The sequence below is a fragment of the Branchiostoma belcheri genome, unplaced genomic scaffold, assembly GCF_001625305.1.
Source record: "Branchiostoma belcheri isolate BF01 breed outbred unplaced genomic scaffold, Haploidv18h27 scaffold102, whole genome shotgun sequence".
In the NCBI taxonomy this organism is placed as follows: Eukaryota; Metazoa; Chordata; class Leptocardii; order Amphioxiformes; family Branchiostomatidae; genus Branchiostoma; species Branchiostoma belcheri.
In genome coordinates this window covers 713,657-735,030 of record NW_017802403.1, presented here as the reverse complement: position 1 = coordinate 735,030, position 21,374 = coordinate 713,657, and the positions used below count along the sequence as shown (strand labels likewise).

At 41.8% G+C, this 21,374-nt stretch overlaps 1 protein-coding gene across 1 annotated transcript; it reads right to left on the bottom strand.

Annotated features, from left to right (window-relative positions):
• Positions 1 to 1,507: 1,507 nt before the first annotated feature.
• LOC109474587 (adenosine receptor A1-like) lies at positions 1,508 to 7,551 on the bottom strand. Its single transcript, XM_019774929.1, has 5 exons — positions 7,497 to 7,551; positions 3,583 to 3,783; positions 2,999 to 3,150; positions 2,287 to 2,443; positions 1,508 to 2,214 (listed from the first exon to the last, which is right to left on the bottom strand). Exons 1-5 carry the CDS (start codon positions 7,549 to 7,551, stop codon positions 1,508 to 1,510), a joined length of 1,272 nt encoding a protein of 423 aa, XP_019630488.1.
• Between the last annotated feature and the right edge of the window lie 13,823 nt (positions 7,552 to 21,374).

The following is a 21,374-nucleotide window of genomic DNA, read 5'->3' as shown; positions in this document are numbered from 1 at the left end:
TATTAATGAATTGCTGTAATGAAACAAAGGGGTCCTAATTTTCTGTTTAGCATTTTCTTAATTAGCTGTTGCATTATCATGGATAATCTCGTTTAGATTTCGCTAGTAGTTTTTTTTTGGGGGGGGGGGGGTAAGACAATCTTCTGTGTAACCGATTATAGTCCGAATTCAATATCGATATCAACATCAATATAAACACTGTCATCGTTGCTTAGAATAACCTGTGAGTTTTGTTTGCTTTGCTTACATTTCTATATACTGAATACAGACGGCAAGTTTATAGATAAAACAACAAATCCCCTTAACCTAAGGGTTCACCTTTTCAGACCTTTTTTCATAAAAATTAAAGTTGGGTAAACGGTTCTATGTGACTGTTTTTTTTTTAAATATGACACACATCTTGGGTTTTCAAGCACGAACTTTTCTATGATACATATTTTATTGCACTAGTACGCAATTTGTTGACAAATGATTCTGCAAGACCATTTTATTGTATGCTATTATTAAAGTACAAAACATCATTTGGCAGGTACAATTTATACCCACATACATCTTGTTACGAAGTGTTTCTAAGGGTAGCTTACCAATATCAGATATCTATACTTTGACAGTACAGCTTCACAACAAACATTGTTTTTAAAAAGTGTAAAGTACAGCTATCAAAAGCCATAAACAACACATTGTCATTTAAGTCATTAAGACACTATTAAATATTTTCTATGTCAATATGAAAGGGCATTTAAAAAAACGCTTTAGATGCTTAACTGTAAGTACAAAATACACCGGTACCAAGTAATGGAAATACGACAACAATTATGTGCCTACGTCTTTGTAGGAACTTTTTGGCACAGTCATCGATATTTGATTTGACAGTACATATAGATATATACAGCCAGGACTGTCCAAGTAGCCGGAGGCCATTATAAAAGGCTAGCCCTCACAACAGGCTAATAAACAGGCAAATCACAACATGGTCATAAACATTTAGGAACAGATAACAGGACGTCTAGCAAGGAATGCAAGGAATCGAACCCGTGGCTTGTTGATTTCGTGTTCGCTGGCCTTACCACTCGACCATTCAACAGTACAAAATACTTACAGCATCTACAGATTCAGATTTTATATTATAATTATTGAATATCGACTGGTATGTCAAATTATGTCAAACTAAGTGAATTAAATATGTCGAGTATTTACAACTTGCGCCCAGTTATTACAAATAGATAGCATGAAATCCTACATATATCTGTATTAGCGATAAAATACATCATAATACATAAAACTTCAAGAATGCAGCAGCTAAACGTATTAACATTATAAAATCAGTATTACCAGAGAAGAATAACATCATAAAACCACTATATACAACGGTCAGGTCTTATACAATAGCTTCAGCGCACGGGGTACAGAAGACTTTTTGTGTCTTTTCGTTCTGCTAGATGTTGAGGCAGTGACTGGCTTACAAATACGCAGGTTGTAATTACAAAATGTAAATTGTGTCCAAATGCTACAGAATGCTTTCTCGCGATTTTGCCTCAGGCACTGCAACCGAAGGACCTGCCTGGGCGACACGGTTGGAAACTGTCAATCGGGACAAAACATTTATAACCCTCGTGCTTCTCTGAGCAGTGGGTTGGGCAGCTGGAGGAACCAGGGCAAGATGGCGTCTGCAACGGATCATAGACTTAAACCCTTGCTGAAACTCTTTCAGGGTCCAGGTGTAAATAATGGGGTTGACTGCGATGTTCAAGTAGTAGAGTGCAGAACTGGTGAGGAAAACAGCTTTGGGAAGAAAGGCACTGAAGAAATCTACATAGTTCATCACAATAGACGGGCAGGTAAGAGCGAAGAACGTGAAGAAGATGTAGAACATGTGTTTCGTTCGCTTCACCGCCTGTAGGGACACTTGTTGCGGGCTGTGGCCGAGGTGTTGTCCGATGGCCATGGTACTTTTTCGCACGTGCAGGTAGATTCTGATATAGAAAGCAGATATGGTGAACACTACAACCCAGTACATGGACAATAGAACGTTTTTGAAAAACAACGGACTTTGGGGGTCATCGGAGGATACCTGACATACGCTTATATATGCGTCCCAACCCAGGCTTCCATAAATGCCGGATATAGCTGGAAACATGATCATAGTGCCTGTCACCCATGACCCAACAACCCACAGGAATGCCTTCACAGGACTGAACAAGCGCTTATAAGTGGCTACCGATAGCACAACGTGCACATGACGGTTAAATGCGATTAGAGCACAGGATAACAGTGACTGAGTTATACTAAACATGCTGAGAAATCCTATGAAGGCACAGCATGCCTCCCCACAGTTAGGTTGACCGGTGGCCATAGATAAGATGGAGAGAGGGATGATGGCTGCAGACGACACCAGGTCCCAGATACTGAGGTTCAGGATGAATGTGTTAGCAGTGGTCCGAACCTGTCGATAGAAAAGTGAGAGTAACATAAATAATATATTTAACTAAAGAACGACATTCCAAACCTTCTTGTAGTATGTAATGCATATCATCATATAGCAAGAAGGTGTCGACCAATCAGAGGGTTCATTTTGCCATTGGTTATCAGGCCGTAACCTGAAAAAAAGCGTTTCATAGAATGTTGTTTCACGTTACATATAATGTTTTTTTTTTCGGCAATGGAGGAATTTCATAAATAATTTTTTGTTAAATAACTGTCAGTTGGATATGCTATATGATAACAATGTTAATGCATTACCTTATTCTCGATGTATATGGTGATATAATCCCTGGTCAGGTGCGATAACCACCTAATAAACCACCTCGTTCGCTCCGCTCGCTTGGTGGTTTATTCAGGGGTTATCGTACCTGACCAGGGATTATATCACCATATACACTTCAGGGTGGGGCATTAACTATTTTAAGTTCAACAATTCCGGACACCATATTGTATAAACTAACCAGTAACACTAAATTACTTGAAAGATTGGATATAGTGGAATATTTGAAAGATATACCTTATGGTACAGTAGAAATGCCAGTATGACAGCAACGTTTCCAACGGTTCCAAGCAGGCTAGAAATACCCAGCAGTCCCAGAAACAGGCCGTCCTCCCATTGGAACTCATACACCGTGTACGGAAGTGCAGTCATGTTCAATAAGCTCAATCCTAAAAATAGTTGAAATTTATAGATTAATAACAAATTCATAGAAAAGATAAACACGAAATGTGGGACATAAAGCTAAATAATAAGAATGACACTCATGCCACTATTCGATGTGTAAAATAAAACTACTAGTTTTGCAAAATGTCTTTCATTACCAAAACAGTATAACATGAAAGTTCATCTGAGTTGGTAAATTCCATTATGAAAAATGTAAACTGTTCTCCAACTCATGAATTTCAATAACCGGAATTTTCGACTGAATCACTCAGTCTTCCTCAGCTATCTGACCCAAATGCCATGGACACGTGATTTTTCCCCCCGTGTAAAATTTTTTAGTTGGAGAACAGTATATATACACACATCACTAATAGAGTCACCAAAAAGGTATAGATTAGTCGAAAAAAATGCATCTGTCGGATAAGGGTAAATCGTACCAGGTTTTGTGTCGTTCAAAGAAAGGGTGCTGTTGAAGAGCCATGTCTCCCAGAAGGATGCCGTGTTTCTGTGGGAACTTGTGCTGTTGAAGAGGCATTTCTCGTTGACACGTGTCTTGTTCACCCAGGTGTTGTTACAGAGTGAGTAGACATCAGGGTAAGTCCCTGTGCCCACCGATAGAGCTCTGCCAATTATAACAACTATAGCAACAAGAATACATTGTATATTAGCTTCAGTGCAGAGTAAACCAGTAACACCAAACTTTAGTGCACAATAAACCAGTAACACCTAGCTCCAGTGTACAGTGAACCATTAACACATACTTCAGTGCACAGTGAACAAGTAATGCCCAGCTCCAGTGCACAGTAAACCAGTAACACCTTGCTTCTATGCACAGTGAACCAGTAACACCTAGCTACAGTAAACATTTAACCAGTAACACCTAGCTTCAGTACACTGTAAATCAGTAACACCTAGCTTTAGTTAACAATGAACTAGTCTCACCTAACTTCAGTACACAGTGAACAAGTAACGCCTAGCCTTAGTGCACGGTAAACCAGTAACACATAGCTGTCGTGCACAGTGAACCAGTAACACCTAGCTTCAGTGTACAGTGAACCAGTAACACCTAGCTTTAGTGCACAGTGAACCAGTAACAACTACATGTAGATCCAGTGCACAATGAACCGGTAACAACTAGCCTCAGTACACAGTGAACCAGTAACAACTAGCTCCAGTGCACATTGAACCAGTAACACCTAGCTTTAGTGCACAGTGAACCAGTAACAACTAGCTCCAGTGCACATTGAACCAGTAACACCTAGCCTCAGTGTACAGTGAACCAGTAACACCTAGCTTTAGTGCACAGTGAAACAGTAACACCTAGCTTTAGTGCACAGTGAACCAGGAACACTTAACTTTAGTACACGGTGAAGCAGTAACACAGGTGTCCACTGAGTGCAGATGAAAGGGCGAGGCTTTTTATATGGATGATACTAAATACTGTTCTGATATCCTAAACCAATTTAAAGCCACACCACCTGCTACCAAACATCTTATTAATTAGGACACGCGGACAAATACCGAGAAAGTTGTTTTCGTAATATTGGACGATGAGGCCACACTGACTTAATTATCTTGATGACACCAACGTATGTATTAGTTTGCAGTGGGTATTAGTATTTAATTATCGCTCGCTGAAAATCTGCGAGGCGTTGCGAAAACGCACGGTGCCTATTGGTATCAGAGCGTATCATAACTTTTCAATTGCAAATATACGAAAGCATTCTGAAAAGTAGTAAAGATCTTAGTAAAAAATACAGCAATTTAATTCAAACCAGGGTCAAAAAAAGCCCGACCCAAAAACCCAAATCCTGTAGACTGCTAAACATTACGTTTAAAAAAATGCGAAGAAGCAAAAAATAATAATTTGTTGTTTTGTATTCCGTGATTTTCGTGTTGATCCATTTGTTTACCACATAAACTACTTTTTTAGTGCAACGTTTGTTTTCGCACGCTCGCATAAATTTTGTGGTGACCAGAGGATGGCATTCATTAATCAAATTAGTATCCTAATGGCTTATATCGTATGGATAGGGTTGCGTCACCTTAGGCTACCTCGCTGCAAACAGGTCAAACAAGGTGTATACACAATGGTCTCACATTCGTAAAATGATCCTAGAAAAAAACTTGTTAAGAGCTCCAAGATCTCAGTATGCTTTTTACCGGTAAGATTGGCCAGATAATGGCCAAATATTCCATCTACAAACTGCATGCAGACGTATGAACGAAATAGGATCGTCTTAGACGAAAGCTGATTTAGATACTGTAATAAGGAAAGTATACCGACTATCCTATTAATTCTATTAATTCCTTTAATAGGTCCGCGACCTGGGATAAAAACAACATGCTTAACTGATTTTTCCTGTATGCCTAAATACCACAGGCCGGTCTACCAATATTCGACAAAAATTCAAAGTGTTGTTGTTTTTCGGGTGATATTTTTTGTTTACTTAAAAATCAGATAAGTTACGTGAAGGAGAGAGGGGAAACTCTAGGCAAATTAAGATGTGACCTTCAGTGTAAGGATCAGCTTCATGCCCCCCCCCCCCCCGCTCTGCTTCAGGTCAGATACCAACTTTTTTCCAGTTATTTCTTTCTAAAACAATAAAAATGCCTTCAATATTTAGAATTAATACCAACTAGAGTTCCACGATCTCATACCTTCGCCAAATGATGTTAGCCCTTATGACTAAGAAATTATAGATTAATCCCCCTGATTGTGCAAATAGGATCCTATATTGCATCAATTATATCTGTTGATCATATTCTACACCAGAAGACAGTCTTATCTCATCAAAGAATGCCATTATAGCATTTCCTCATAAATTATGCAAATGAGGTCCTTATTTGAATAAATTATGTTTAACTATGTTCACCTTCACATAGCTTTCAAATATCCCAAGTATGAAATTCCAGGCAGTTACCACTATGTAATTATAACATTTTCTCATTAATTATGCAAATTAAGTCCTCATTTGCATAATTGATATCTGCCTGTATTTCTGCCGTTCTTAATTACATATGACACAAGCTTGAATAGTCCTTTCATGGAATGCAGCTGATTTATAGATTTTCCTCATTAATTATGCAAATTACATTAATATTTGCATAATTGTGATATTATTATGTCAAGCATCACTTCAGCTACCCACATGCCAAAAATCACGACGATCCATCAAACGGTTCTTGAGTTATCCGCCTTTAAACATTTTTCAACTAACGCCCCTGCAGTTCCAGAACAAGCAGCTAGGGGGCCTAAACTCACGTCACTTCTTCCCCAGCACAAGAGCTACATACCATCTAAATTTCGTCACCCTAGCATGCCTAGATCACGAGATATCAAAACCGGAAGTTCAGCAGCAGTACCATAACAAGCCGCTAGGAGGCCCAAAATCTAATCAGTTCCACATCTCATGAAGACCTATCCACCTACCAAATATCAAGACAATCCATCTTAGCCTTCTTGAGTTATCGTGTTCACACACACACACACACACACACACACACACACAGACACACGAACGCCCCTGAAAACATAACCTTCTTGGCGAAGGTAAAAATGGGGCCAGAAAGGAACACCTGATGATCCACAAGGTTTCTTTTATTAAAAAAAAGCTAGCAGCTATGGGCTGAATTGCTGTGTTTCTAGTCTGTGAACATGGTGATTGTAAAAAGTATATATATGTACAAGCTACTTAACCATTACATACACATTAAACACAATTAAAATGATGATTCGTAAAAAGGACCAGCCAGCTATATACACATTTTAACGTTCTTCAAATGTAAGCAGGTTAACAAGAAGTGGATGACGAAAGGATCGGCTGTGCGATGATTTTCAAAGCGGGTGTTTTATATTGTAGTTTGAGACATTGATACGTATATTTAGTTTCCTCTATTGTTTCTTTTTTGTTTGTTTTGTTGGTTTCGCATAAACGGTAAACAGCTTTTAGGCGTAACACATCAGTTTTGTGCATGTACGTACAAGTACAAGCTGGGTAAGACCGGACTGTTTGAACCACTCACACCGGGAAGGTCCCCTACTCTTTTCAATAAATGCGGTGTTGTTTTTCAACGTGCGTGGGGTGTGGCTCTCCCCAAACACGGGGCCTGCATTTAATGTCCTTTCCGAGGGCCGTCCCTAACTGAAGCTACGTACTCATTTCCACCTGAGTCAAGTAGTAAGGAAAGGCGTGTTAAGTGCCTTTCCCAAGGGCACAAGATCGGGGTAGGATTCGAACCCGCGACTTAATGGGTGTGAGCCGAAAACGCTACCGACTGCGCCACACGACCCCAAACCGGAGTGATAACAAGAACTCTTCGAAAACATTTAATATACATATTTGGTTACCTTGTATACAATACAGCAGTAGGACTGCGGGAGAGCGGCGGTGGTGGGGTCTCATTTTTCCCGGCCGTTGTTGACTGACTGTCCGGCCGAACAGAAAACGTCGCTTGACCGAGTGACGCTCAGATTGTCGGTGAAATATGATTAAAGAAAGGATGAACAACGGATACGTACAGCTCTCGTGAGGGTCCGTTTCCTTGGCAACGGTGCAACCTGTCTGACGTATTTTCCTGATACATAATACGCCGGACTGACCAAAAGTCCTGGTCATCCTAATACACTGATTTTCAAACGTGTGAAATAAGAATACCAAGAACTGCGCAAATGTACAAAGGGGAGGGGGGTATCATATGACTTCAAACAGGTCTGTACTCCGTTATGAAGTCTTGGATGTTGTATTTGTAGATGTTGTATTCACAATTTAGATCGATTTTTTAAATAATCTACAAATATTTATATATTGAAAATATATACCACACGAAAATGCTAAAATACTACTTATATGCAAAAAAATTATGTTTTGTAAACAAAATTCTTGAACAAGACAAAATAAAAGGTCCTGACGTGAATATATCATTTACCCAGTTTTAATTGACCGCATCTTGTATCATGCAAAAATTACAAATTAATTTTAAAAGTAAACTACAGACACAAGACAGGTGTAAGAAAGGGTTCTGATTTTAACAAGAATTGTGTTAAAAGAACACCCCGGTGATGTTTGTTTGTTTGTTTGTTTGTTTATTGAGATCTCCATTCGTATGGTAAACTCCATACTATTCTTCCTGGAGTCCAGCAACATAAAATAACAATAACAATAATAATGATAATAATAATAATTAATTTTAGCAATAATGATAATAAATACATCATACAAATCATGCTGAAATTATAACAAATTTGAAACAGAATCAGCATACAGAAATAAAAGTGAATTGGAGATAAGAGATATAATAGAAATAATATGTAGGACATGAAAGTAATAATTGATGTACTTTCCAATCAATGCAAAATTGAAGTACCAAATTATAAGCCCCATGAAATTTGTACCATGGTATAACCTCAAGTGGTATATTCCGTCAATGTAACGTTTTCTTAGGCTCTGTTCATATGAAGTCAGTGAAAGCGCTTTACATGTGGTTTCCCCCGAAGCCGGTTTCAAGTGGCCCCATCTGAACGCTCCAAATCACATTGAAAGCGCCTCGATCGCAAACCACTTCTAGAGGTGGTTTCGAATCGGTTTTCCCACATCGTGATTTCAATGTGACTTCACCTGGTCATGGATTACCATGTGATATTCCTTTATTTATATACATTACCCAATTTTACGTGGCAGCAACTTAAAGAGCAGTAATGGTAAAAAAAAAATGTGTCCGCTCTAGGGCGAGCTTCACCGCCTCTGGCGGGACCACGTCTGCATTCGGCCGAGATACGCTGGGAGGGGGGACCAGCAAGCAGGTCGTTGACCTCTGACAATAATGACACGCTACCTTGCGTGTTTTCATCAAACAACAATAAATGCAGTTTCGGAGAATCGTGACTTGGGCACGGCTTGAAAGAAATGTATGGCACGTGGATCAGATGTGAGAAATGCGAGTTACCCGAATCGCGATTTGGGTGGTTTCATATGAACAAGGCCTAAGGTGTGACTACATACTGACCCCAGCTAGGGGGTATATCCACGTGCAGATATGAAGATTATCATGATTAAAGCGATGACTGCGCTCCAGGCAGCAGGGATTTATGTGCTAAAAGCGGGTTTACTTTTGGAGTATCGGGTTAGACGCTGACCATGTGATGAAGATTTCATAATCTGCACAACAACTGTGCAAAAAAAAAGCTGCATGTTTCAACCGGCTTGTATTGTTCCCGTATTATTATTATTCCCAAAAAGATCATAATAAGCAATCTTAAACGTGGAAAAACGCCTGGTTATCGTATGTGCATATATATGAAAATATAGAAGACGTTGTAAAATACTGATCGATATATCAGTAAGGCCATTGATATGATTTTATATAGAAATATATATTTACCATTATAATTAGGACCGTACCAATTCAACTACATGTAATTGGTTCTCCGACTATACCAAAAATGTTCTCTTAGTTCTCTGATGTCTATATCTGGTGAAATTCCCCACTAACGTTGCCCACAATGAAGTACGAAGCTGTGGTTCAGCCTGGAAAAAGTATTATTGTTCTACGTTTTGGATTGTAACGTACTCGTTACTTTGAAACGCCAGCCTAAAGCGGCGCAAGGTAATCAGATTACGCCCTCTGACATTTCTTTTAACACGATAAGTACTTTGATGTGTGTACCGTAATCTTAAAATGGGAGTTATAGATCGAAAATTAGTCTATAGTTTTCAGAAAAATAAAATCCTACTCGACATGGTATAAATATACATGGTATACATGACATAAGAAGATAAAAGCCGTTACCGCACAGACTTACTATGGTACCAATTGCTATATTTATGCATAAAACTATTTCTGGGTGTCTGCACAGTACAGAAAAATGCGCAAGCAAGCAAGGTCTGTCCGAAACCCTCTCTCCCGGCCCGACAGCGGCCAAACGAGCGGGCAGCAGCCCCCGCGTTCTCCCGCTGTCCTCCCGCGATCTCCCGCCGTCCCCCCGCGGAACGGCGCTTCTGACATGCGGCTGGAAAGTCCAGGCACTTCTTCAGACACGTACGAAGAAGCCGAGAGAGTGTACTATACAATAAAGGATGAGGATCTGCCGCCATCTTTACGTGGTACGAGGGGGCCCCCGTCTCAATCATCTAGCGGCCACCAGCGTGGTTTCAAGGAGCGTGTTCGCCATGGCGAGGGCGCATCTAACAATCTTCAAGAAGACCAGGAAGCGTCTTCTCACGAGGACGAAGAAGCCGAGACGGGAAAACGTTATCCAAGCAGCACATCTACAGGTAGCGTCAACATGATTATATGACTTACCCTTTTGAAGTTTAGGCCACACCGATTTAATTTTATGGATGACATCCTCTGAAGACCCCCAAACTAGTGCGCGCGGGCGAATAAAAAAAAATCCGGCCAAAAATAAAAACGCTACTAAACCACAGGAATACAAAGCTGGTATTGTGAATTTGCGACAGGACTTAGCGATGTATACGGCAGGCCGGCACATTCTGGCTTTTTGCGGCATTCACAAATCGGTACTGTACTTATGTACTGAGTTCTTGAGTCGTGGAGCTTCGAATTCGATAGCCTGGGTGCTCGGCTCCGTTTTGTCGCTGACTACCATGGACTACCCAGGCCTAGAGCCAGGCCAGAGCCTCGGTGGAGGTGATCTTTTTTTTTTTTTAGGGCGACAGGCGAAAATCAATGCGCGCGCGGATGGCATCCATAAAATTAAGTCGGTGTGGCCTTAGCATGGAAAGTTTGAAGATATTCTAATGTTATGGTTACGATTATAAATTGGTTTTGTAAATCCCCTGTTAAGTCACTTGTAGTCTGTGAAACGCAAACTCTGTCCGCGGCTTTAGTGGCCCATCGGTTATATGTTGGGCGGCCGGCTACCGTAAAGCGATTTAATCAAGCTAAGTCACTTGTATATGTTGTATTATCTATTTGTTTTTTGTTTCAATAACATGCCATCTTGCCACGTCAGATGTTAAAGAGGAACTAGAGTTTTGTTAAAACGTTTCATTATATCATACATGGTATCTCTGAAAAGTGATTTCTACTCTATCTTGTTTAGAGCGCTACCTTTTCAAGTTACCGCTAGCACCGCGTACAGAGCGCCGACAAATTGGCCGCCGCCATTTTTCCGCCCTCGCCTTTGCGATGACGTAACGTTGCGCATTCGATACAATTCGACCTTGGTGCTCTTTGCTTGTGTTTCCCTATCTGTTTGCAGATTATCACAGAATTTAGTTCCGTCTACTGGTTCGTACGTTATACGATCCGCCAACACCCGTAAGTAGAAAGGAGCTCACCATTACATCGGTGATAGATGCCGGGCCATATCATTAGACAATCCGTTTTTTCCTTAAAATTTTATCATTTAGTCTACTTCAATATCTTTTACATAAAATGCTAATTTGAACCTCTTTAGATTATTTCCATTGTGTTTTAAGGTTTTTTCTACACAAAAAATACGCCAAAAGACAGTTACTCATTGCCAAGCAACTGGATATGATTTTGAAAACGTCAGACGTTTCAGCTAGTATCCAGTAGCTTTCGTCAGTGACTGAGAGACCAGAGGGGAAAGCAGGTTTATAAGCACAACCTATTGATTGATATGCAAATGAAGTGAAGACAAATTTTTGGAAGTCGAAAAAGGAACAAAAGTCAGACAAGTCAAGACAAAATGATGCAAATTAGTCTGAAAGCTCCTGTTATACAGAACAGGAGCTTAAGTGCTGTCTGTCCTCAGGGCTGGGAGTTCCAAATCCCAAGTGCCGGAAAGATCGACCCGTAGCCCCCCTTCCCTGTTGAGGGTGGGGTTGTACATCCTTTCATATATTGCCTCTTTAACACCCCGTTCCCACCAGCGTGTTTCGCGGTCTAAGATATCCGTGGACTCGAGTTTGAAAGAGTGACCCTGGTTGTGTTGTAGGTGGTGGAAAATAGCTGAGGAGTAGCCGTTGGCACTAGGTCGGCAATGTTCTTTGTATCTTACTTTGAACGGTCGACTTGTCTATCCGATGTAGGTGTTGTTACAATTGGGCTCCTCACATTTGAGTCTGTAAATAACATTCGCCTTGGTACCTTTGTGAGATCGGTCCTTAGGGTGTACCAGTCTTTGTCTGAGGGTTGAGTGAGGTTTGAAGTTAGTGGCTATGTTGAAGTTTTGGAAGATCCGTCGGAGTTTCTCAGATACTCCTTGGACATACGGAATAGTGATGTTGGCCTTGTTTTTGTTGGTCAATGGTTTGCACTTCTGGGTTTTCTTAGACTGATCTGAAGGTTTGAGCGCTTTGTTGAAAGTCCAGTTTTGGTAGCCACATTTAGCCAGGGCACCTCGGAGGTGTGTATGTTCGTCCGTTTTGGCTTGGTCTGAAGTGACAATGTTGTCTGCACGATGGAAGAGAGTTTTGATCACTGCTAGTTTGTGTTCCAAAGGGTGGTGGGAATCAAAGGCCAGGTACTGATCAGTGTGGGTTGGTTTCCTGTACACTTCGAAACGAAGGTTACCATCTTCCTCTACGATAGTTTTGGTGTCTAGGAAAGGGAGCATGTTGTCATGGCTTGGCTCCTGTGTGAACTTGATGTTGTCATCTTTCCGGTTGATGTGGTCAAAGAAATCAGCAGCTACCCTCTTTTTCAATCTGCACCAAGTGTCATCTACATATCGAAACCAGTTGGCCGGGGGAGTGTCATTGAAAGTGCTGAGGGCTTTGTTTTCAAACTTCTCCATGTACAGGTTTACAACAATAGGTGAAATTGGTGATCCCATAGCACAGCCGTGCATTTGTTGGTAGAACTGTCCTTTGAAGGTAAAGTATGTGCATCCTAAGCAGAGTTCTAGTAGCTCACAAACTTGGTCAACGGATAGGTTGGTTCTATCTGCAAGTGTATCGTCGGCTTCCAAGGCTTCCCTGACTACTGACACTGCTTCCTTAGGTGGTATGGAGGTGAAAAGTGAGCACACGTCATACGAAGTGATGGTTTCATCATCCGCTACATGAATGTCTTTGATTTTGTTGACAAAGTCGGCACTATTCTGTACATGGTGCTGAGATTTCCCCACTAGTGGTCCCAAAATCTTGGCTAGAAAACCTGCTAACTCATAGGTGACAGAGCCTATACTGGAGACTATGGGTCGCAGAGGGACACTTTGTTTGTGGATTTTGGGAAGGCCGTAGAAAGCAGGGGGTTGTTCCGTTGTGGGATTGAGTTTTAGGTAGGTGGGGCGATCCAGAACTCCTTCAGTTTGCAATTTCTTGAGAGCTGAACTGATTTTCCATTTAAAGTTGTTAGTGGGGTCCTTTTTCAAGGGCGTGTAGGTGTCTTTGTCTCCCAATAGGTCCTGTACCTTCCTGTCGTACTGCTCCCTGTCTAAGACTACTGTGCATCTGCCCTTGTCTGCAGGAAGAATCAATATGTCTTGATTGGTGGCCAAATCTTTGAGAGCGGTACGTTCTTCCCGTGTGATGTTACTAGCAGGGGGTTTGGAGACTTTCAGGGTGGTAGCTACTTTGGTGCGCAAGGCTTCAGCTTGTCTCTGTGGTAAACGTGCCCGACGAATTGCTGACTCGTTTTCTGTGACAATGTCAATGCTGGGAATCTTGTTGGGTGCTACTGCAAAATTTAGACCTTTAGAGAGCAGTGATTTCTCTGATTCTGTGAGAGTATGGCTACTTAGGTTTTTTACCCACCTCTCGTCGGTTTTGGCCTGTGTACACGTGTAGTGGTTTTGGGTTCGGAACTGTTTGATCTCCAATTTGGGTCACTATCTGCTGCGCTAATAGTCTTCTTTTGCTGTAAACGATCAAGCACTTAAGCTCCTGTTCCGTATAACAGGAGCTTTCAGACTAATTTGCATCATTTTGTCTTGACTTGTCTGACTTTTGTTCCTTTTTCGACTTCCAAAAATGTGTCTTCACTTTATTTGCATATCAATCACAGGTTGTACTTATAAACCTGCTTCCCCCTCTGGTCTCTCAGTCACTGACGAAAGCTAGTGGATACTAGCTGAAACGTCTGACGTTTTCAAAATGATATCCAGTTGCTTGAGTAACTGTCTTTTGGCGTATCGTATTACCTGGATGTCTAACCTTCATCGACGTACACAAAAATATTTTCGAAAGTTCAAGATTGATTATCCAAGATGGTTCCAAGAGTTAGTTCCAAGATAGATTTGTCCAAAATAATTTTTAATTTTACGAGAATAGCCTATCTAGACGTTTTTATGCAATTAAACTATTACATATATAAGTGACGCTCTAATGAGGTTATAATACGTGATGATGGCATGAAATTATCATGATATCACACACCATCCTTTCAAAAATTGCTGGCCATACGATATACGGTTCACGAGCCCGCCCCCAAAATCCCCAAAACCCCAGTCTTGAATGGGTTATGAGACATTCCATGTCATAAAATAATGACAGGTTTTATCGAACCCTTTGTTTTAAGATGAAATAAGTAAAAAAACCATCAAAGTAACATTTTCAAAGCATATGCATAATGTTTACCTTCGCATAGGATCTGCTCTGTTAATTCTGAGTTAAACACATTCACATATATGGTGACTGTTTGGAGAAGAAGAAAAAGAAAAGTTGAAAAACAAAAAGGTTTCCTTCGGTAAACATAAATACCTAATGGCTATTCACGGTGGTAAAATCTGGGCTGCAAATTTCCCACATTTCATAGAACCTGAACTGTGTTCGATCGTGTTCGATCAGGGCAATTCCAATCGAACCCGCGTTCCATTTTGGGGTCACCTGCGGTCATTTACAATAAAGCGGCAAAACAAGTCTTTCTGCCTCCGTGCCTTGCAACAGATAAAAAACAGTACTTTTCTAAAGATAAAAACAGTTTCCTGGACAGTACATGTCCGCTATCATTTTGTTGTGGACATGTAACATGTAACGAAGGTACTGTCGTATCCTGAGGTGACCTTGAATACTGTAATGATTCTTTACGCCAGTATGAATAACATAATGCAGACTTTTGGACGACATTGCATGTCTGCAAAACTCGTTTAAACCTGCAAGCATGTCAAACATACCCCATTCACGGCTCAAAATGACTGTAGCGGTTGTCCCGAAAATCTTGGTTTAGGGATTTAAAAAAAAAATGGCCTCAATTTTGAATTATGGGTAATTTAATGCGAAAAATGTAAAACAATGCCATTTTTTCACCAATATGTCGACAAAAACGAGACTTTAAATCAGAAATTAAAAATTCCTAAAACACGATTTTTTTTATCTTATTCCTAGTAGACTAAGTCCAAAAATATAAAAATCGGGATTTGGGGTAATACACGTAGCCAGGTTTTAACGGTGTTTTTGCCTAAATACCTGACATGACTTGTGGTCGGAAACCCGAAAATAATCGTCGTTTGGAGCGAAATTTTAGAAAATCAATGATTTAACATAAACAGCTAATATCAAAAGGATGTTAAGACGATAATTTCATTTTATTTGACGAACTTTACCATTAAATCTTTTTTGTTCATTTTCAAAATAACTTACCGAGTTGTATTGTTCATAGAGCTGTGTAGTGTCCGTAAAACATGCATACCATGTAAGTACCATGCACAAGTATAACAAGATATTTGGTAATGTTGTAATAGTTGAATAAGTTCCTGCCCTCTTTTCTGTTACATTTAACATTTGTAACATGCTGTAGTTTGTGGGTCTTCAGAGGATGCCATCCAAAATATCACTGTGGAATAATTTTTTTTTTTCCACAGGGCACACCTCGGGTGGAGCTAACGGCAGCCGTGCCCTCTGTAGCTTCATCCGCTCCCATCGCAGCTGCCTTGCCGCCGGCATTGCCGTGCTTCTGGCCCTGGTGGCTGTGGGACTAGTGCCCCTGACTTTCTTCAATAAAGAGGTAAACACTTTTGTGCCTCAAATGTATCCTCAAATGTATTCAATTTGATGTCTTTCTTTCTTTCTCTCTCTCTCTCTCTCTCTCTCTCCCTCCCTCCCACCCCCTCTCACTCTGTATGATACGAAGGTCAAGGTCAAATGTCGGCCTCCTGGTTACTGTCCTTGGTACTACATTAGAACTTCCTCTTTTCGTACCTTTTTCCTTGGCATTCTTGAATTTTTTAGTTGCTGATATGTTTTTGTACCTAGTTCATTATCAGTTGCATGTAATTAGTGCATTCTATTGTTGTCTTCAGAGACAATTGTTGTTCCTTAAGTATTTGATATCTGTTTTTCCTTCAAATGAGTATTTTGTGTCCTTTTAGGAAACAAAACACCTATCCATTACTGTTGATGTGTTGCGACGCGACCTGGACAAAATCTCAAAAATGTTCACCACACTTGACGTCCAAGAAGACATTCGCCACCTCTACACGACTTTTGACGACTTGAAACGCGATCTAGACAACGAGCGGAACGAAAGTGCCGTTATAAAGCAGCTCGTCTACAACATGAGAAATGCTACAGGTGCGTTTGTTTCTAACATTTTTGAATGAATGAATGAATAAATGAATGAAAAATAACAGGTTTATTCATCAAAACACATAGCAGCCGTAAGATGGGTTGAGTGTTTGTATGCACTTGGTACTTTAAAGAACACTACTTGTGTATTACATACTTAATATTGAACACAATTTAAATGAAATAGTTGTTAAAACATGTCATTCTGGTGTATACAAACCTCAACGTTCTTCACAATTAACAATTCCCTGTTTTAGTGCAAAGTGACTTTCTGTAGGTTTTGCTATATCTGGTACTCTTTCTTTTAAAAGTATGGATAATCGGATGATTTTCATTTTCAAGATTACTTGTTTCAGTACAGTGTACTTGTGTATTACTGTTGTTTTGCTGCGTAATATTCTGTTGGGCTAGGGCTAACTTTAATTTGTTTAAATCGGTGTGCAACACTTGCATTATTTAAACATTAAGCCCTACACTACGGGCCTTGTTGCCCTTTACAAAAAAAAAAAGATTAAATCTACCTTTCCAGGAAGGCAGGTGGAAGTTGCCAGGGTTGCAGGGCCTCCAGGAGAACGGGGACCCACTGGGCCGGCTGGCCCTGCAAGGACAACGGGGACCCACGGGGCCGGCTGGCCCTCAAGGACAACGGGGACCCACGGGGCCGGCTGGCACTCAAGGACAACGGGGACCTTGGGAAAGGCACTTTACACGACTTTCCTCACTTCACTCAGGTGTAAATGAGTACCTAGCTTCGGCTAGGGACGTCCCTCGGATAGGACGTTAAATGGAGGTCCCGTGTTTGGGAGAGCCACACCCCACGCACGTTAAAGAACCCACCGCACTTATCGCAAAGAGTAGGGGACCTTCCCGGTGTGAGTGGTTCAAGCCTTACAGTCTGGTCTCGGGGTTGACATCTTTGAAGAGGTGATAGTCACCTGTTATGTCAATCCTTCCACAAATGTGGTAAATCGTCATAAAGTATGTATGTATGTATATATGTATGCATGTGTGTATGTACGTCTGTGTGTAGTTTAGCACGATATCTATAGGGAAGCAATGGATGGATTGTTACAAAAATTAGTGACTTTTGATCTTGATGGGACCTGAAAATGGCTCCGTAGCAGCTTGTTATCGTGCTGAATATGTGGTCATCTGAGCATGCTATAGCGTCACGAATTTTAACCAAAAATTTTATTTTTAACCCCAAAACCAAGGGTATATAAACTGAAGTAACCTTTAATCAATGTGTTTTAAGTACTACTAAACTATGCGAAGTTTCGACCAAGCTATCAAAAGTTACAGGCATATGTATAGTGTACTACTTCCCCATAAGTCCAGGCCACCTTAACCCAAGCGAGGAGGCACATTTTGGAATATTCCATTTGTGTCTTTGTCTGAAACATGTTTCGGAATATCCCATAAAATGACTATATTTAAGACACGAAATGTGATATTCCAAAACATGCTAGAGACATATGGGTTTCTTAATTCTGCATTTGGAGCCGGATCCGAAATGGAACTTTTCAAGACGTGGATGTTATATATATATCAAGTGGTCATACTTAGGTTATACTTTTTGGCAGCATATGTCTCTGTGTGTGTTACTTTTATCTTTCATGATAGGGAGGCATTTATCGCCACATTTGGTAACTTTGCAGTTTTTATAAATGCTGAAATTGTCCCGGTTAAAACCTATGATGTTCTATTCTCAGTTTCTCTTTAAAACAAAACTCTTTGATGGACAAATGCAACTAGTCTGCAGCAAACTCAAACTGCAAGCATCTAAAATACCATGTTGGTGTTAGCTTGCTGCACTAACAGTTTGTTAATACTGAACTGAAGTGGATAAAAGAAGCACAACACTCACAACTACATTATGTCAGATTTAATCTAATGCCACCTCTAACTGCAAGCATCTATACCCAGACGGTGTTAGCTCACTGCACTTAATTCCTATTTGGATGACAGAGTATAATCTAAGTAAATGCTGGGAATACAACAACTGCTGCATGTTAGTGACAAACGCAGCCGGTCTACAGAAAATTCCATGAACTGGATGCATTTATACTCTTTTGAGAATATCTGGCTTCATCGCTGCAGCTGTATATTAGCTTCCCGAGAAGCATTGTTTTGGCTGCATCAATGGCATGATAATGATGAACTTGTGCATTTACTGCTTGAATGTTACACAAGGACAATGCCAGAGTGGGTGGAGTGGACACGACGGCTACTGCTACAAGTTTGAGAGCCGCGAAATCAACTGGTACGAAGCTGGGACAGAATGCAGAACACAAGGTGCAAAGTTAGCCTCCATCACAAGCCCTGAGGAAAACGATTTTATTGCAGGTCTCATCTCGAATTGTGAGTAATAAGCAACTCCCCGTGATCAATTAATGCATTTTTTATGATTCTTAGACATTACGGTTTAACGACTAAAATAAAGAATTACTTTATTTGTTGTTTAGCATAGGCTATAGCTAACGAACGGTCCCCCCATACGAGGGGGGACAAGCGACACTGTAATCTACAACAGATGCTGGCCAGCGTGGCCAGTGTGGTCACTCAGACCCTGCGTTTCTCGGGTGCGGCCGCTAAAAAATCAAGTGAGCGATGTCGGCAAACTTTGACTTCAAGGCGTGGGCCTCCGAGGCCAAACTCTCGTCCGTGACCATCAAAAAGATGGAGGAAGCCGACCTCACGGAACCAACTGCCCTTCAGTGTGTGACGGCGGAGATGTTGAAAGACCTGGAGGTCACGATCGGGCAGTACGCTTTACTCTGCAAGGCTACCGCGAAACTGCAGGTCACAACACCAGCGAAGGCAGCCCTGCAGAAGGTCACTCTGGAGGACCTAAAAGCGGACCAGGCCCTCAACGCCCTTCTCGCCGAAGTCGACGACACAGCGGAGGTCATCAAGGACGACGACCAGTCGTTTTACCTCACTTCCCCGACTTCCAAGCCAGGTGAGAAGCCCTTGCTTATACCCGATTTCGTCGACTCTTACACTCAGCCTGAAAGTGATCACGAGATTGCTAGGGATGGCCAGACGGCCATCATCTTACGTACCAGCAAGACCAAACCAAAGCTAGAGTCCATTAAAGTTCCAGCGTGGTCTGCGGCTAATGCCAAAATCATGGACGCTCTGATCAAGGACAACAAGCTTAAAACTAGGCAGGATATCTCGGACTATCTGAGTTATACGGTGAAGGTTTCTGAGCTCTTCGAAGTGTTCGATTGTGCATCGGTAATGTTGTACGACAACCAGTACAGGGTCATCCAACACCGCAATGAGTTTCGCTGGGGCAAGGATTCCGAGCACCTCCACTCCCGCTTCCTACGAAGTAAGCCGGCCTATGCTCCCCCAGCACGGCCACAGCAGCGCAGACCCGCGGCAGCACGGGCAAAGACGACGGACGGTCAGGAGATCTGTGTCAACTACCAGAACCAGACAGGATGCCGCCGTGCCACGTGCAACTACGCCCATGTGTGTATCGTCCCAGGCTGCGGGGAACTCCATCCACAACACGAGCACAAGAAGCAAAAATAGCAATTCGTGGAGTCCCCATGAACAGCGAAGTATGGCTAACCGAACTTGCGAACGACCCCGACAAAGATTTCTTATTAGATGGAGTGCAAAACGGATTTCGTATCCTACCCGACAACATTGAACTTTCCCCTGTAGAATGCCATAACTACAGGTCAGCGACTGACCCCTCCGTGCGCGAGAAGGTCGAGGCTCAACTCTCCAGCGAACTGGACAAAGGCAACTACAAACAGAGCGACACGAAACCGACAATAGTGAGTGCACTAGGTGCTATCCCTAAGGCGAATTCTGACGACGTACGTCTCATCCACGACTGTAGTCGCCCCGTGGGAACAGCTTTAAATGACTATGTTGAAACAGAACACTTCTCCTATCAAAACCCTTGACGACGCGGTTAACATGTTAGAGCCAGGCTATTTCATGGCGAAGATAGACCTGAAATCAGCGTACCGCTCGGTCCCAATCCACCTTCTACTATGACGCCACCGGACTGAAATGGCAGTTTGACGGACAGCGTGAGTACACTTATATTTTCGATACAAAGCTACCGTTTGGCGCCCGACGATCACCTGAAGTATTTCATAGACTTTCCCAATCAGTGAGGCGGATGATGAAAAGACGCGGATACCACACAATAGTTGTTTACTTAGATGATTTTCTCATAATCGGAGCGACGTATGTGGAGTGCCACCTGGCATTCCAAACCCTGGTGGACCTTCTGACACGATTAGGGTTTGAAATAAATTGGCGTAAAGTGGTGTACCCTACGCAACGGATTACCTTTCTTGGCATTGACATTGACGCGGTGGAGCGAACTCTCTCCTTACCCAGTGCGAAACTATGCGACATGCGGACCCTACTATGCGAACTGAGCGAGCGGAAGCGGGTCACAAAGCGAGAGCTGCTTAGCCTGCTGGGGAAACTCAACTGGGCGGCTCGAGTTGTCCGTGGCGGACGGACTTTCATGCGGCGACTTATTGACCTCTCCAAGACACTGCGACGCCCCCACCACTTCACCAGACTTTCTGGAGAGGCTAAGGCGGACTTGGACTGGTGGACGAAGTTCATGTCCAGGTTCAACGGGACAGCGGTCTTCCTGGACAGAAACCCAGTTCCTCCTACAATATTTAGTACGGATGCGTGCGATAATGGCGGGGCGGCGTTTTATAGCGGGGACTGGTTTTATATTTCCTGGCGTCAAGATGAACCGGACATGTGCAATAGGCACATCAATGAGAAGGAACTCTACA

Coding starts and splice junctions, on each gene's coding strand:
- LOC109474587 (XM_019774929.1), bottom strand. CDS start 7,551: ATGAGACCCCACCACCGCCGCTCTCCCGCAGTCCTACTGCTGTATTGT. Junction 3,151..3,582: donor TTTGAACGACACAAAACCTG/GTACGATTTACC, acceptor AACTATTTTTAG/GATTGAGCTTATTGAACATG. Junction 2,444..2,998: donor CATTTCTACTGTACCATAAG/GTATATCTTTCA, acceptor TTCTATCGACAG/GTTCGGACCACTGCTAACAC.